The 18143-nt window shown below is 48.7% G+C and overlaps 1 protein-coding gene across 3 annotated transcripts in view; it reads left to right on the forward strand.

The window, feature by feature from the left end:
• Window positions 1–18143, forward strand: part of ANXA7 (annexin A7) — a 490249-nt gene that overhangs the window by 8241 nt on the left and 463865 nt on the right. The window contains exon 2 of one of the 3 annotated variants that reach the window (XM_085603647.1): window positions 17679–17752. The exons of 1 other annotated variant lie outside the window; for it this stretch is intronic. In XM_085603647.1, coding sequence (XP_085459773.1) covers window positions 17724–17752 — 29 coding nt within the window. In that variant the 5' untranslated portion in view covers window positions 17679–17723. Of the gene's footprint in view, window positions 1–17032; window positions 17138–17678; window positions 17753–18143 lie in introns of all 3 variants that reach the window. One more of the 3 variants, XM_085603648.1, reaches the window with a different exon arrangement.

Below are 18143 nucleotides of genomic sequence, written 5' to 3' on the forward strand. Positions count from 1 at the left end.
AGGGCCTATATGGGCCAGCCTTAAACCCTGCGTTTGAAATGGATAGGATGCTACTTCCAGGTGGTGACTATAATCGAGCGCTCTACTCTAGCGCGCCCGACGCTCGCCTGACGGGCCCCACGCGTGTCATGGTGCAAGTGTGGCACACGGCTAATGCTGCAATGGGGTGGAAGGACCGTTTGACCCGGGCGTCACCACTATACGCATCTGAGCGGTTGGGCTCCTTGTGGACCTCGAAGGGCTTTGAGAAATGGGATTTAATAGGCATCAGCAGAGTGAGGGATCTCTGGACGAGGGGAGGATTTAAAACGTTCGAGATGCTGCAGACGGAATTTCAGTTGCAGGGCAGCGAGTACTTTCGGTACTTGCAGGTCCGGCATGCGCTGGGCTCCGTCTTTCCGGACGTCGCCTCCATCCCGGAGTGCTCCCCCCTGGAGGATAGAGTGCTGGACGGACACGTCCCTGACAGCACGATATCACGGATCTATAAAAAACTAATCAACGATCGCTCAGACTTGCTGACTGCCCTTCGTGAGGCTTGGGTAGCCGATGGGCTGGAGCTGGACGACGAGGACTGGATCTCCGCGGTGGCCTCCCCGAAAGAGGTGGCCATACGGGCTCGCCTTCGTTTCGTCCAGCTCAAGATACTCCACAAGGTCTATATGACGGGGCCAAAGCTCCTGCGTATGGGCTATGCTGATGACGGTTTGTGTAAGCGTGGGTGTGGTGCGCTGGGGACCTTTTTACATATCCTTTAGGAGTGCCCGCAGGTGGAGGGATTCTGGCGAGGTGTGCATGAGGTGCTGCGAGTGGTCACGCATGTGGCGCTGTTGCCCGAAGCGAGGAGATGCCTGTTGAATGTGTGGTAGCCTACCGACTACTCGGTGCCGCAGACGTGGTGGGTGACTCTGGGATATATGGTTGCCAAGCGTGATATTGCCCAGCTGTGGGGATCCCAGAGCACCCCGACAGTCTCGGCCTGGAAGGAGCATATGGACTGGTGCATGTTTCGGGAAAAGGTGGTGTATGTGGCGAGAGGTAAGCCTGCGACATGGGTGAAAGTGTGGGGCCCCTGGAACGCCTACCGCTGGGGAATCTGTGCTCCACCCCTACTGCCTGATCCATCGCCGGCCCCGTCCCCTTAGCCAACTCATCCCCCCGGTACCTGGGCATCGGGTGTCCCCAATCCTAGTTCTGATCTCTCCCCCCCTTCTTGAGACTCCTATAGATGGCTAGATTTCCCCTCTAGGGGAGCACGTGTTGCTATTTCGATTGAGGATTGCCTGGTGGGTTTGTTTGTGTTTGCTGTGCTTTAAATTTAAAATGGAACCGTATGATGGGGTCTGCATAATGTGACACGCAACGATGTTATCTCCTGTAAAAGCTCGGCAGCGGCACCATGTGTTTTACAAATGTATACCGTATGCTCCTTATATTGCTAGCGGCCGGCCGGAAGGTTGTAGGCCCATACTTGTACAATTTTTTTGAGTCCTGTAATAAACGGTTTCCAAAAAAAAAAAACAATCACAAAGGATATAATTCTGAAGCGCCCACATTATCAGTGAGAGAGGCCCATGAAGTGGTAAGGAAGGAAGAGCGCGAACAAACGAGTTCCCCACATTACACTACAAACTTGGAATATTTCACCGAAAAATAAAGGCACACCATGCAGTATTATATTATTTTAAGTTAGGGAAATGAAGTTACTCTACTTATCTTGATTGTGAGCAGCAAAAAAAGACACGTTTTTGCTCCAAGCCAATGACCATATGGGGATTTGAGTTGTTTCCTTTGGTCCACTAGTCTGCTGTGGTGGTTGGTTAAGTCTTGTGGGAACTTTTGTTTGTTTTCATTCTTAACTGCTATTCAAATAATATCCAAAAGGAAAGTCTAATGAGTCTCCTGTCTTAAGATAAAATTGCAATAAACAAATACGTTTTAAAAACAATCATAAAGTAATGAATCGAGTAACAGGGAATAAAATGTGCAAGTAATCTCATGCCTTCAATTCAGTAAAAAAGCTCTGAACGAACCCCCACATCATAAATTTGCATTCCAGCATGACACGTGCTCCTAAAGAGGACCTACATTTTGGCTTCTGGGGGCAGTGACTTGTAACCGTTGTATGATGAATCCTACATTAAACCCATGGCTACGCTTATTCTGCATCCTCTGAATATGATCATGGTGCTAAACGTTCAAGTTGGTTGACTTTTTTTATATTGAAAAGTCTTTAAATCCTGTTTGAAGAAAGTTCTTTATTTGAGGGTTCTGTATCAGAAGTGGTGTGCGGGTACAACTTGCCATCCAATAATACATGAACTAATTTGCTTTAAATAAGGATAACCTGCTTACTTACTATTGCTGAAACTACAGATTCTAACTTTTTTTATTTTAGTTTAACTGTCTGTTCAAGATAATAAAATTATTTTGCTTAATTCTTGTAGCCCATTAGTAGGGCCCTCCAGCACCTAACCTGCTTTTGAGACATATGTTTATATATTCAGTGTGCCTTTTTTAAGGTGTTAGATATATTGTTAATAACTTCAATGACTATTCAGTCACAAGCTTCAGATTGGCACTAGAAAATACACTTCAGTAGTTTATAGTGTAACGTGTACAAAGACATTGCAAACCATCTCACAAAGCGTTGTGGTGTTTCCTGCGACCCAACCCTGTGGCTGCCAACGCTACAAAACCAGACATTAGGAAACGGACAAGGGACTTCTTTACCAATCACCTTGTGGTGACTGCGCCAACTTTGGAGGACTGCGAAAGCAAGAGTAATCCTCGTCTGGTATCCTTGATGCAGGGAGGGTCCATCCTTTAGCATATACTGAAGTATTTTATAACCACTACCAAAGGTGTAGCGTGGAAGGTGTCACATCTGAGATATCGTGGAAGAAACTAAATTGTAGTGTGGAGTGCACAGAGAGGTAAGTACAGTGTCTGGATTTTGAAAATGTAAGTTTGCAAAGGGACAATGTGCTTAGCGGTAAGACTGGAACAGGAAATGGAGAGATTGGACAGTATGGTCAATGCTGCAGGCATCAGAATTTTGGGGGTGCAATGGTTGCATGAGGGAGAGGATGAATGGATCCCTCTTGCGTTTCTTTTCTGAGGGAGGCGGTCTTAGGTTGGCAACCCAAATCTGTTTGTTAACCTTCAGACAGGGTCGGCTTCTCCATTGGAGTGGAGGAGCGTACCACCACTTAAATGCCCCTCAAAGCCCCAGAGATGAAAAATAAAATGGTAAACTTATTATAATTTTATTTTTCATCATCCTATCCTGAAGAGTGTCAGGACAGGGTGGGATTTGCTGAGTGGCAGCAGGGAGTAGTGGTGGTCAGAGGGCTGCCTGTACACTGTTTAAAGAGCACATGTCGCTTTGGCTGGCCATCTTTTGATGGCCAGCCAGACATGCACACTTTAAACATCTCAACCCAGTTGTTTTAAGACAGCTGAGTTGAGATCAAGTGCAGGGCTCCAGTGTGCTGGGGAGCGCAGAGAGAAGCGTCTCCCTCCAATCGGGGTGCTGCTCTCATGCTTGTTAACAGCATGTGAGCAACGCCAGGATTGGTCAGGGGAGTTTGCTGGGATGTGCACTGCAGTCTCAGTAGAAAAGGGCTGGAGCGAGAAGGACGTTGTGTTGTCTGGATTTGGTAGGTGTTTTAATTAATTTTTTTATTTATCTGCGCGAACCCACCCGTTTACCCTCCCCCGCCATAGATGCCAGCCGCCACTTCCTTCAGAAAGTCATATAGCTTACTACAAAAGGCCCTGGGCGTGAGACGCCTGGTATAGGAATGATCACTGTGGATCTTGGGAAATCTTTACAGGGAAGAAGTGACGAGGGCTGGATCTGAGCAGATGGAGGTGTTTTATGGGGAAGGCAGTGTTAACATTTTTCCATACTTAAGTCCAACAATCCACAGAAGGAGAGGCAATCTTCGGACCATAAATATGGCTTTAGCAGTAGAACTAGGAACATTACTTTGGTAACCCTCCATGCTCAGAGTAGTTGCAAAGGGCAAAACACCAGTGTTCTCCCAACCCAGATCTGCGCAAAAGTTTTTGAATGGTAGGAAATTTTAGTAGTACAACAGTTGGCTGGAGGCTTCTGCTAATTGCATGTCTGCTTACTAAGCAGGCTGAGCAACTTTTTTTGTCCGCCTATAACCAGGGGAGATTGTGCTATTACATTTTCTTGCCCAAGTTTCTGTCTCTTTCCTTAAGTTCTTTCAACCACAATTTTTCTTGAACCTTACTTTTGGTGCAAATACCATTGATAAATAGCCTATTTAAATGTTTCTCAATCAATAAACTTTATGCGGCTCAACAGAATCATAAATGTTTGTTACTAGTGTGCTTAGTTATAATTTGAGGGTATGTCCCATCTGTCGTCTTTTTGTTTGTACCATTTGAATAAACAAAAAGATTTTGAAGACTAGAATTACAGGTACATCTCACTTCATCCGAATTTTCCCTTTAAAATACATGTAAAGAACGGCCAGGTTTCTGCCATCACTGTGATACTTTTACTGGATTGATGTTCCAGTACACAGCCTGGTAGAGACTTTCTAGATCCCCTGGCAGTAATAACTTTGTCAATATGCCAACCAGAAACTGAAAGTCAGTTGGACTGCAACCACCCCACAACCCAGTTGACAATATTTGAGTGAGTTGTGTTTCAGGTAACAATACTGAGAGTTATTACAGGGATAGTTTGTGGAATCCAAACCCGCTTTCATTATGGAAAGGCACACTCGCTGACCAGGGATATACTTGTGAATGGGGAAAGTCAGCAAAACAGTAGCAACAATGTTTACCGAGAGTATTAACAGTAAGAAATATTGTAACATTTCAGTCGGATCATAAAGTTTTCTTACTAAACTAATCTTGGCACCAAAGAAAGGGCCAAATTTGAATTTTCAAAATGGATCCCACCTCTAAATAATTAAGCCTATGTTCATTGAAATGGCAATGTCTTTTATTCTCATCTGTGTTGAAAGGAAGGCTGATAAGCCCACATAGTGAAGGCTAAGTGCACCTCGTCACAGCTTTCAGCAAAGGAAGATGTGATTCTGCATGGGCTCTGTCTTGAGTTGGTGGCACAAAGTCCCCTGTATTTTTTCACACATTCCTCTAAGTTAATATAAATGCTTATTCATAGTTACATTTCTCAGAATAAAGAATTCTCAAACAAAAACTGGGCACCTTTTCACTTTGGTTCTGTGAAACAATGCTTTTGTTTAAAAAAACAAACGAGAAACATACCTATCTTTTTCATGAAACCGTGTCTATCATTCAAAACAATCACTTATTCATATGAAATAATATATTCAGGTAGACTTGTTTTACATGGCAAAAAATAATTGCTTGAATGTATGTGCATTTTATGTTTAAATGCCTAAATCTAGGGTCAATAGAATTGTGACAGGGGAGCACCATATAATGGGGTATGGTTGACTAAAAAATGCGTTGAGGAAAGGCAAATTATGCAGTATAATGCATACGTTTTTTGGTACTATGACTCCATTATTTTGCCATTTTTACACATGGTAAGAAAGAAGCAACCAAAAGATGACTAGTTAACCTCTGCAAAGTGCCTTCCAGTGTGTGTACCCACTTTGACGTGCTTTTACTACCCTTTGATCAGTTTGCCCTAGAAGCGCAAGCTGTTAAAATCTGTAGATTGTGCAGCAGATGATGGACTATGTGGCTAATGCATATTTACGCGAAAAAAGCAGCTGCATGGAATCACATTTTCCAATGGCCCTTCCCAACAGTCGTCATATATAATTAAACAAGCATTGGCATAGCCAATACGTCTCGCTTTTGTGTCCTTATAAGTATTTAGTGATGCAGCACAATATCCTTGGTGCAACAACATTAACTGTTGCATGGCTAAACACTTATAAGGCCCCAAAGGCGAGACCTATTGGCTATGCCAATGCTTGTTTTTAGCGCTGTTATGGCCACTGGAATTAGGCGGCATGACTGTACAAAATTATGAGACAGGATTGACCAAATTATCTGGCAGGAAAATGCAAATTGTGCGGAAGAATGAAACTTATGTGGCAGTATTATAATACTATTTTGTCATTTTAATACATTACAACTGTGTGGTCAAAAATGTCATCTCATTAGTACCAGTTTAGCACCTGGATACAGCAATTGACAACTGAAAGTTGACCAGTTAACCTTCGCAAAGGTTGTGTAATTGAGCATCCCTGTGTGGTTCATTTTTGTTTTTAGTAAATTGTGATCCATTTGAACTACAACAATGTTTATACAAATCTATAATTATTCAGTAGATTGTGGATTATGTGGCAAATGCACAAAACCCATAACTATGCGGATAACATTGTAGCTACAGAATCTCATAACCCCCAAAAATGAATGCCAGTCCCACCACCACAACCGCTGGTACACATTCAACACTCCTGGTCGGATACAGTGACGTTTCTTTAATACCGTGATGTTTCTGTAAATCTCCCCTTTGTAGCTGCCAGAGCCGACACTGCTCTCTGCACGCCGGGCCCTGATAAAGTTACACATTTCCAGACACCTGCTTTCAGAGTGTACCTTTTATTTCCCCCGAGGCTGCGTCACAGACCCCGCCTTTGAAGAAAGTGGCCGGGGCACAAGTGTGCCAAAGTGTAAGCTGTATAAATGAACACGTAAAACTTGCTGTGGATTGTCAACTGGGCGGGCTGGCCACACCCTGTCTGTGTTTAGGCCACGATAGGGGGATGCGTATTCTGCTTCGTCCCTGTGAGTTCTGCGGGTTGCCGCGTCCACGCACATTTAAATCACACACCTTGCATGGTTTTTGTGCTCACCACAAGCATATTTCCGATATTTGGGGCAGAGGCGTAATACAAAATGCCCCCTCCACCCCCATCGCAGAATGTGGTGCACCACTGCTCTGGATACTGTATTGCTTCCTGCCTATTCCATTTACATTCGTCTCTGTCGGGGGCACACAAGTCCAACGAGAAGTTTAGTTGGAGGTGACGACAGGTCGCCTCCGTGGCAATAAGCAGTTCTTATTGCCAGCGCCCACCCTTGCTTCCTATGCAGTAATGTACAGTTGCCTCAGGCTAAAAAACACAGAGTTGGCAACGTGCCCCCAGAGCTTTAAGTGGGCCGGGTCCTGCCGGTGCCCAGCACCGGCAATTCTTCAAAGCAGGTGCTGAGACGGGTCCCTATGGGGTTCCCCATTTTCGTCCTCGCTCTCGGGATGGAATAAAATCTTAACTCTGCAGCAGTACACTGTTTTTGATGTAACTTTTATTATTTTACAGTTATATATTGCAAAACTCAAAGTGCTTTCTTTACCGGAGCATCAACAGAGACATATTCATTTGTTTTTTGGGTAGGCATTGGCGATTAATTGATTTGCACAGGATGTTGAGCCGATGCTGAGACTCAAACCTGCTTCCTTCGCTCCAAAGTGGTCCGCTCTAGCCTCCCCTGCAAATCAGTCTGACCCTGTGCCTCATGGGAACAGTCCAGCCCGAACTGCCAAGCCATGTCTTCCCTGGACCGGAAACAAGCTTCCAGGACCGGTTTCTGGCATTTCAGCCATGTCTGAACTGGGGTGGTGGGTGACGCAGATCCGTTTGTGCACATGAAGGACCCTTAAAAGTGGACACTGAGCTGTACCGCTCTGCTGTCTGTGGGATCATATAGGAACACAGGATGAATGATGCTGCACTGTTTGTGCACGAGTATCCAGCGTGCACAAGCAAGTGTAAACAGCTTGGCGCTTTCCTCCTCGCCGTTGTCGAACTCTGCGCTGTAATCTGCCCGGTGCCACGGGGGTCCCCATTAGGAGCCTGGCCCCCGCCCCTAGCAGCGATCCATAAGTGAAAGACTTGGCTGACAGCCTCCCGGGAGCCTGGCAAACTTTTCAGCTAAATAAGTGAAGTGTTTTAAATAAACATTCCCGGGCTGAGGGGGTGCCGAGACTGAGAATAGTTCAATTTCGTTCCGTGGAGTCGCAGAGGAAGCAGCCCGGGCCCCTGGATACTGCCGCAAAAGTGCAAATGATAAATGGCTGGGAAGACGCAGTAAGGCGGATCACATAAAAAGGATCCCAGAGTCCGCCGTTTGATCGCAAGCAGAGGGATCCTAGAGTGAGTAACTGGTTGTATGTGCCCACCAGTCCGTGATGGATTAGTGTTGACAAATATTAGGATGCTGTGCTTAGAACCTGCAGTAAAACGTACTATTTGAAAGCGCCTAGAAGTGCATGCCCTTCCCTAGTGCTTGATTTAAATAACCAGTTATCTGGCGTGATACCTTTACTGCCTGTTACGCGGCTAATTGATTTTAGAAATTACTTTTAAAAAGGTCGCTGTTAAAGAACACGTGTGATGTGCAATGCAATAGGTCTCGCATTTATGCGAGTTTGAGCTATTGACATTGCAAATAACAATGCCTTTTATTTTTGGTTTCGTTTTAAAAACATAAATAAAAGGCATTGTCATTTACAATGCCATTACCTTAAACTCGGGTAACTGCGAGACCTATTGCATTGCAAATGCTTGTTCTCATTGGAAAGCAGAGCAGGAACTTGAACGGGTATTCGTTAATTATAACACTGTCATGCCGTAGCCAGACCTAGCGCCCTGGAAGATACTGGAAGATACGTTTTTAGTGCAAATTAATAATATTGGTGTTGTCCGATGGAACATAATAAAACAAACACTAGCAGCTCGAAAAAAGACAACAAGCGCAAGCTCTCGGTCCTCGGAACACCAAGGAAATGGGTGTTTTGTAGCAGCATCATAGAAATTACATTTTGTTCTGTTGCGATGAAGCACTGTTTACGATTTGGTGATATTTATTTATAAATGACAAAAGTAAATAAAAGAGGGCCGGCAGCAGTGGGATTCAAACCCATGCCATCGAAATGACTGGAGCCTAAATCCAGCGCCTTAGACCACTCAGTCGTCACGCTGCCTTGCTTTTATAGCGCGAACTTCACACGAGGGTATTGGTATCGGAGCGCTTTACATAAACACCAGTTGTGCTACACAAGGCTGTAACTTTTCTTGGCCACGCTGCCTTGTTTTAATTCTTTTTTTTTTTTTTTTTTTTTTTTTTTTTGAAACCGTTTATTGCAGTTTGTAAAAGTTACAGGTATGGGCCTACAACCACCCGGCCGGCCGCTAGAATGACAAAAGCATATTGCATACATACAGTAAAAGTCTCTCGGCAGTGCAGAGTAGTAAAACAGGAGTAATCAATGGTGCAGGCCACACAGCTCCATGCCCACAGTACGGTTCCCTTTTCTTGGAACAAAACAACACCAAAAAACCACACCCGCAAGGCAACCCGCGATCCAAAGCGACAGCACATGCTCCATAAGTGGGGGATCCAAACCAGCAGCAGAACTCTGGAGAGGGGAATGGGAATAGATCAGGGACTGGGGGACCACGCGCCCGCGGCCGAGGGAGGGGGGCCGTCTAGGGAGACGGAGCAGGCGAGGCAGCCGGTAGCAGTGGTGGCTCACAAATACCCCCGCGGTAGGCGTTCCAGGGGCCCCAGAGTTTCACCCACGCCCCAGGCTTACCCCTCGCCACATACACCACCTTTTCACGAAACATACACCAATCCATATGCTCTTCCCAGGCCGACACCGCAGGGGGCCTCTGGGATCCCCACAATTGAGCAATGTCACGCTTGGCTATCATGTATCCCAGAGTCACCCACCGCGTCTGCGGGACCGAATAATCATTCGGTTCCCATACATTCAGCAAGCATCTCCTCGCTTCAGGCAGCAGCGCGACACGCGTAACCACACGCAGGACCTCATGCACACCACGCCAGAATCGCTCCACCTTCGGGCACTCCCACAGTATATGCATGAAAGTCGCCAACGCACCACAGCCACGCTTACACATTCCGTCACCAGCAAAACCCATACGCAGAAGCCTTGGCCCCGTCACGTAAACCCGGTGAAGGATCTTGAGCTGGACGAAACGAAGGCGAGCCGGGATGGCCACCTCTTTCGGAGAGGCCACCGCGGAAATCCAATCCTCGTCGTCCAGCTCCAGCCCGTCGGCAACCCAAGCCTCGCGGAGACTAGTCAGCAGGCACGATCTATCGTTGATCAGTTTTTTGTATATGAGGGAGATCGTGTTGTCCGGGACATGGCCATCTAGCACTCTGTCCTCCAGGGGGGAAGACTCCGGAATGGATGCGACATCCGGGAAGACGGAGCCCAGCGCATGGCGAACTTGTAGGTACCGAAAGTACTCACTGCCCTGCAGCTGAAACTCCGCCTGCAGCGTCTCAAAAGTTTTGAATCCCCCCCTCGTCCAGAGATCTCCCACCGTGCTGATTCCGATCGTGTCCCACTTCTCGAAGCCCTTCGACGTCCACAGGGAGCCCAACCTCTCAGACGCATACAGCGGTGACGCCCGGGTCAAACGGTCCTTCCACCCCATAGCTGCATTAGCCGCGTGCCAGACACGCACCATGACACGCGTCGGTCCCGTCAAACGGGAGTCGGGCGCGCCAGCGTAGAGCGCTCGATTGTAATCGCCACCGGGCAGGAGCATCTTATCCATCTCAAATGCCGGGTTCAAGGCGGGCCCGTAAAGGCCATGATTAATTGCAGCTAGTTGGGAGGCCCAGTAATACCGTTTAATGTCCGGGAGGGCGACCCCCCCATCGTACCACGGGAGCGTCAATTTAGCCAGAGCAATGCGCGGCCTCCCGTCCCAGAACAGGCGCCGCTGGAGGCCCTCCACCTCACGGAAATAGCGTGCGGGGACCAAGTCCATAGTATTCTGGAGGGCGTAGAGGAAGCGCGGCAGGGACATCATTTTAAACAAGGCCGCTCGGCCGAGCGGCGAGAGCGGCAGACGCCGCCAGCGCACCACGTCCTCCTTCAAGCGCCGGAGGGGGGGTAGCAAATTCCGCTCATAGCGGGCCTCCGGGTCAAGAGTGATATAGATACCCAGGTACCGAAAACCTTGGGAGGCAATCTGGATCGGACAGTCCCGTGGTAGGACCGGAGCCTCCCCGGAAAGCACATAGACACAGGATTTCGCCCAGTTGATGACCAGGCCTGAGTTGCGACCGAATGAGCGCAAAACATCAACCAGGACGATCAGTGATTTCCGCGGGGAGGCGAGATACAGAAGGATATCGTCAGCATAGAGGGACACACGGTCCTCATGCTCGGGGGTCCAGCGGAGACCACGAATAGAAGGGTGCCACCGCAGCCACTCCGCCAGGGGCTCCAGGGCCAGGGCGAACAGGAGAGGCGACAGGGGGCAGCCCTGTCGCGTGCCCCGCCCCAGCGCGAATGGGGCCGAGACTCGCCCATTCACTACCACCTGCACCAATGGGCCCGAGTATAGCAATTTGACCCAGCTAATGAAACCCGGGCCAAACCCAAATTTCGCCAGCATCGCCCAGATGTATGGCCATTCAAGCGTATCAAACGCCATGGTGGCGTCCAAGGACGCCAAGATGGCCGGCTCCCGCACAAATGGGACACGCGCGAGCACCCCGTGTAAGCGCCGCAGATTGAGCGCCGTGTTGCGGTGCGGTATAAAGCCAGATTGGTCTTGGTGGACCAAATCGCCCACCACGCCAATCAACCGGTTGGCCAACACCTTGGCGAGGATTTTGGGCTCCGCGTTCAAGAGCGAAATCGGCCTATAGGATGTGACCCGTTCACGGGGCTTCCCCTCCTTGGGGATCACCACAATTGTGGCCAGACGCTGGTCCGGCGGGAGGGAACCCTGCGAGTGGGCCGCCAGGAACATCGCGCGCAGGTGGGGCGCCAACACATCCGGGCGTAGCTTGTATAGCTCGATGGGAATACCATTGGGGCCCATGGCCTTGCCGGATGCAACCGAGCGAATAGCCAAGGCAATTTCGTCCGAGGTGGGAGGGGCGTCCAGCGAATCCCTGTCCTCCACCGTAAGGGAGGGCAGTGCGATGTCCCGAAGCAGGGCATGGGAATCTTCCTCCGAGCAGGGGGAAACCGGGGAGTAAACTTCGCGGAAATAATCCGCGAAGCAGGAGACAATGGCTTCCGGCTCAGTGACACATGCACCATCCACACTCTCAATCAAAGGCACCACGCGGCTCGCTCTCTCCCTCTTATCCAACCACGCAATCAATTTGCCAGCCTTATCACCCACATCATACAATCGCCCCTGCTGCTCTCTACTGAGGCCCCTGGCCGCCTCCGTGACGAGGGCGCGATAGGCCGCCTGCTTTAGGTGTAGGACATGCAACTTGGCGTCTGTTACCCCGCTCCCCAGGTCACCCTCCAGTTCTGCAATCTCGGCCTCTACCCGGGTCACCTCCTCCCGCTCGCGCCGCCGGGCATGGGAGATAAAGGAGAGGGCCTCCCCTCTAAGAACCACCTTGAAAGCCTCCCACAGGGAGATGGCCGAGGGGACCGACCCCACATTCTCGTCGAAATATCGCTGTAAGGCTTTAATCAAATCAGCACGAATGGTGGGGTCGCGCAAATACCATGCATTGATTGGGGCCACCCTGCCATCCCCCCTCGGGAAGACATCGAAATGCAACAACAATGGGGAGTGGTCTGAGATACCCCGCGCCAGATGGCGCACCTCCCCCACCCTCCCCGCATGGGCCGCCGGGACAAGGAGGTAATCAAGCCGCGAGAGGCTACCATGGGCACCCGAGTGGAAGGTGTACTGTCGCAATGCGGGATGCTTTAATCGCCAGCAATCCACCAGGCCCAGCGTGTCCAAAAGGCCGGGCAGCCACGCCTGTGCCCGGGGGAGGTCCCTAGGGGGATGGCGATCCATAGACCCAGAGGCTACCGCATTAAAGTCCCCTCCAACCACCAGCAGGCCACTCGGAAGGTCCAGAAGGAGGCGCCCCAGGTCCGCAAATGTGGTGGCTTGTAACCCAGGCGGGACGTACACTGATATAAAGATAAACACTCTACCCTCCATTCTTCCCACCAGAACCGTGTAGCGTCCCCTCTCATCATGGCGCACCTCATCAATCTCCAACGGGAGTGAGTTCTTAATCATAATACCCACCCCCCGCGAGCCCGAGGTGAAGCCGGAATGGGCCGCCAAACGATATCCCCGCCGATTCATTGCATGAAAGGAGTTACCTATAAGGTGCGTCTCCTGCAGGAAGACAACATCTGGTGAAATACGTTTTAAGTACTGCAGGACCACACCACGCTTAATCCTATCCCCCAGGCCGTTAACATTCCATGACAACACAGTCAAATCCCTACCCCCCATCATACGTCGAAACAATCGGTCGTCCCCCATCGAGCATTCTAAAAACAACAACACAGTAGCGGGTTTGCCTTGCGGTGCTAACAAACAACACACCCCCCCCCCCACCCCCCGGTCCCAACAGAACTCCCCCCTCCCTGCACCCCTGCATGAGCCCAGACAGCCCCCCCAAAGTGCAGTGTGCCTGTCGCCCCATAGCTAAATACTAACTAGTCCCCCAGAGGAGGAGGGAAGCCCCCAACAGACCCCGCACGACCTCCATAGGAGGGGAACATACGCAATCAATGAATGGTGAAGGAACAACGTCCAGAGCAAGGCCTATTCAGTCACCCCACAATTCTGATCCGGCGGGCCCTCCTCGCCAGCCGCGCCCCCCCCCACCCCCCCGGCCCCGATCCCCAGGCAGAGTGTCCAGCCAGTCCCCAGCCGCCTCGGGCCGGTCGAAGAAATGTGTGCGACCATCCACCTCTACCCTCAGCTTAGCTGGAAAGAGCATTGAGTACTTGAGGTTCAGGTCCCTTAGGCGACGTTTAACACCAAGAAAGCTCTGTCGCTGCTTCTGGACCGCCGAAGTAAAGTCTGGGTAGAAATGTACCTCCATGTTGTCAAGCTTGACCGGTCCCTGTTGCCTGGAGGTCTGGAGGATAGCATCTCTGTCCCGAAAATTAAAAATCCGGGCAATGAGAGGCCGCGGCGGGGCACCAGTCTTAGGTCTGCCCCCGGGGACCCGGTGAGCACGCTCCACCGCAAAAAGCTTACTCAGCCCCCGGGGCTGGAGATGGGTCAGGATCAACTCTTCCACGAAAAGATCCGCCGCCTCCGCCTCTCGTCCCTCCGGCACCCCCACAATACGGACATTATTCCTCCGGGCCCGACCCTCGGAATCCTCCAGTCGCCGGTCCATCAGGGCGCTCGCCTGTCCAAGCCGGCGCACCTCCTTCTGGAGGGCCACCACGTCTGTCGTGAGGCTCGTTGTGGTGTGGGCCAGGGAGTCGACTCGGTCGTTTGTTTTGGACAAGTCTGCCCTCACAAGGCTCACATCCACCAGGACCGAGTCTATTTTCTGCGCTAAGGTGTCGAAACGCTGGTCCACCGAGGCCTTCATCTCTGCGATGGCGCCCATGACGTCCCGGAGGGTCAGATCCACCGGATGAGCAGATGCCTCCGTCGGGCCCACCGGGGATGCACGCGATGTCTCCGGAGAACCCTTCTGGAGCGTGTAGCGGTCCATACTGTTAGCCTGGTGCGCCGTGCCACGGCGAGTCGTCTTCACCTTCGCCCGGTCGCCATCTTGTTTGGTGGACATGCTGGCTCTTCCACCGTCGTGTCAAGCTCCCCGAGCGGGCCGCTACACCAAGTCACGGGTGCCAGGGGGGGGGCGGGGGCGACCACCGAACCGCGGGTCAACCCACCGCCGGCGGGTCAGCCGGGCTCCTGGACAAGGCCACACCACCGCACCCCGCTCCGCCGCCCAACCCCGCTTGAGAGCAAGGAGGGCGCAAAAGCGAAAGCGAAAGTGCGGGGTACGCGAGTCGCCCAGCCCCGCTCGCCGCTGTTATTCACTTTGTCCCCGGATCGCCCCACTACTCCAATCCGGGGGGCCGGCGAGGAGAAGGCCGCAACCTTCGATCGATGCTCCCACCGGTGTTCGGGGTCCGATTCGAGCCCAAAAAACGGGTGGCGCCTCAGCTCGGGTTCCCCGACACAGTCCCCTCAACAAGGACAGGATATCGCCAGGATTAATTCAGGAGGTCGCGGAGGTCCTCGGGAGCCTCGCACCTACGCGGCCATCTTGGTTGCGCGCTAGGCTCCTCCCTCTTGTTTTAATTCTTAATTTTCTTCTTTGCGTGCCTGTTTGTCCAGGCATCGTCCCTTATTTGATGGTCACCTATTGAGCCTTTTTTATGCATCACGATCGACTTTTACCCGTGTGCCTGCTATGAAAATTGATCATGTTTATTATTAACCTATTTTTTCATTGTAAAGCAGTCAGTGTACCCAGCCACTTTGCTAAAATATTTATTACAAACGCATTTTGTTGGCAGTGATCATATATTTTTTGCTTATGTGAAAGGTGTGATTAGAATTATTCGGAAATACAAAAAAAGAAAAAGTTTGTTCTGTGCAAAACGTCCATTGCAAAAACTGAAGCTCTCTCTGCCAACGACTTGTGCTTTTTTTCGCAAGAATAATTGAAACCATTATCTGGAGAGCACAGAATCTTTTTGAAAGCCTACGAGCTAATTTTCCAGTAACTTCTTCGGCAGTGGCACATAAACAACTCTTCGATCTGAAGTTCAACAATAGCACTTTTAAGAGCTGGCCTCTAATTTGATTTGCAGTTATAAGATTTATATTTGTGATTGGCTCAACGGATGTATGACGTTACAACGCACACTTTTACAACGCATGCACTTACAACGCATTTTTTACAACGCATAATCCATTACAACGCATGACATTACAACGCATGACACTACAACGCATTTTTAAAAAATACCTTTACAACGCATTTCCATTACAACGCATACTACCTTTACAACGCATACCATTACAACGCATAATATTAAATTACATTTAAGGTAAGTATTAGATAGTATAGGGGTAAAAGTTACTTTTCTAACTCCAGGGGGTGCAACAGTAGGGTAAGTGTTGGATAGTATAGGGGTAAAAATTACTATTCTAACTCCAGGGGGTGCAACAGTGGGGTAAGTGTTGGATAGTATAGGGGTAAAAATTACTATTCTAACTCCAGGGGGTGCAACAGTAGGGTAAGTGTTGGATAGTATAGGGGTAAAAATTACTATTCTAACTCCAGGGGGTGCAACAGTAGGGTAAGTGTTGGATAGTATAGGGGTAAAAATTACTATTCTAACTCCAGGGGGTGCAACAGTAGGGTAAGTGTTGGATAGTATAGGGGTAAAAATTACTATTCTAACTCCAGGGGGTGCAACAGTAGGGTAAGTGTTGGATAGTATAGGGGTAAAAATTACTATTCTAACTCCAGGGGGTGCAACAGTAGGGTAAGTGTTGGATAGTATAGGGGTAAAAATTACTATTCTAACTCCAGGGGGTGCAACAGTAAGGTAAGTGTTGGATAGTATAGGGGTAAAAATTACTATTCTAACTCCAGGGGGTGCATCAGTAGGGTAAGTGTTGGATAGTATAGGGGTAAAAATTACTATTCTAACTCCAGGGGGTGCATCAGTAGGGTAAGTGTTGGATAGTATAGGGGTAAAAATTACTATTCTAACTCCAGGGGGTGCAACAGTAGGGTAAGTGTTGGATAGTGTAGTGTAATATTATGCGTTGTAATGGTATGCGTTGTAATGGTAGTATGCGTTGTAATGGAATGCGTTGTAAAGGTAGTTTTTAAAAATGCGTTGTAGTGTCATGCGTTGTAATGTCATGCATTGTAATGGATTATGCGTTGTAAAAAATGCGTTGTAAAGGTAGAGCGTTGTAAAAGTTGCGTTGTAAAGGTTGTTCCCCTGGCTCAACGTTTAATTATTGTTTTAACAAGCACAATCTTATTACATAAAAACCTAAGTGCTTACCCATTGAAATTTTACCAAAGCAACACTTTCGTTGTTTCCCTTACTTTTAACTCGGATTCACGCTGTAACCCCTCATTAAAAGCAGTAACACTAGCCTTTTGAAAGGGTGTGATTGCCTGCTTTATAAATTCGCTTTTCAATATGGCTAACGTCTCCCTGGTCTGTGATGCAAAATGACTGACACTGGAGGTCTGTCGAGAATTTCAGGGAGGTACTTGTTCTCGATCCGATGCAGAATGCAAGTTTGCCCATCCGTCACGGAGTTGCCATGTGGACAATGATCGAGTTATTACCTGCTTTGATTTACTGAAGGTAAGAGCAGTATAATTTATGTCTTCCATTATTTGCGTGTTCTCTTCTGCCTTGTGGCACAAATCCATCTTTTGAACAATGAATGTTACATGCAATTATTAATTGTAGGTTCTTCTGCAAGTAGATTGTTTTGTGGAACTAAATGTACAGACTTTAGATTCGGCATCAATGAATTTCCAAATACTGGTGGTTTTCTAAGCTTGTCCCAGTTTACGTACTGATGACATAAGCAACTTCGTGCATTATGTACTATGGTTTAGTTTTTAGACAGATCTTGGTTGACTGATCACACAGTGTCACAATAGCATATATTGAGCCAGAAATAGTGAATGTATTTATGTAAGTGTTGCACAGTTCTTCACTCTACTCAAATCAACACAAAGTTCAGTCTAATTTAGGGCATTGGTTTGATGAATATCTCATGCTACTTGAGTTTATTTGCATATTTTTACAATGGGAGAAATACAAATATGCTCCCCCACCCGTGGGCACGATTTAGGAGAGCGCAGAGAAGTGATTTCGGATGAATTATTCTCTGCAGGTCTCTGCCTGGGGCGTCTCACCTGTGCAAAATTGCCGGCTATTTATGGGTGCATTGCACCTGAGCATGTGCAGGTATGTATGCTTGTCTGAAGCAGGGCTGCGTACATGCTTTAGATCTTTACATGTACAATGGTTACATGTCTTTAGGTGCGTATGTTTGCATGTGTGTTTTATGTGCATGTCTTTCTGCTTACTTTATTGTGTAATCAATAAAAAATGCAAGATGTCACACCTTTCATTAAGTTAAAGCCATTTGCTTTGCAATACAATACCAATAGCATAGCAAATGGCTTTAACTTAATCAAAGGCGCGACCTATTGCATTTTCAATGCTTGTTAAAACATCCCACCCCACTGACGTTCTTTTTAATCCACCCATCCTCCTCCCGCTACACATTCTTTGTTCCCCACCTTCCTCTCTCTTGTTACTTGCTCCCCAACCCCATGTTCTCTTTTAAAACACA

Source organism: Triturus cristatus, chromosome 1_2, assembly GCF_964204655.1.
Source record: "Triturus cristatus chromosome 1_2, aTriCri1.1, whole genome shotgun sequence".
Lineage (NCBI taxonomy): Eukaryota > Metazoa > Chordata > Amphibia > Caudata > Salamandridae > Triturus > Triturus cristatus.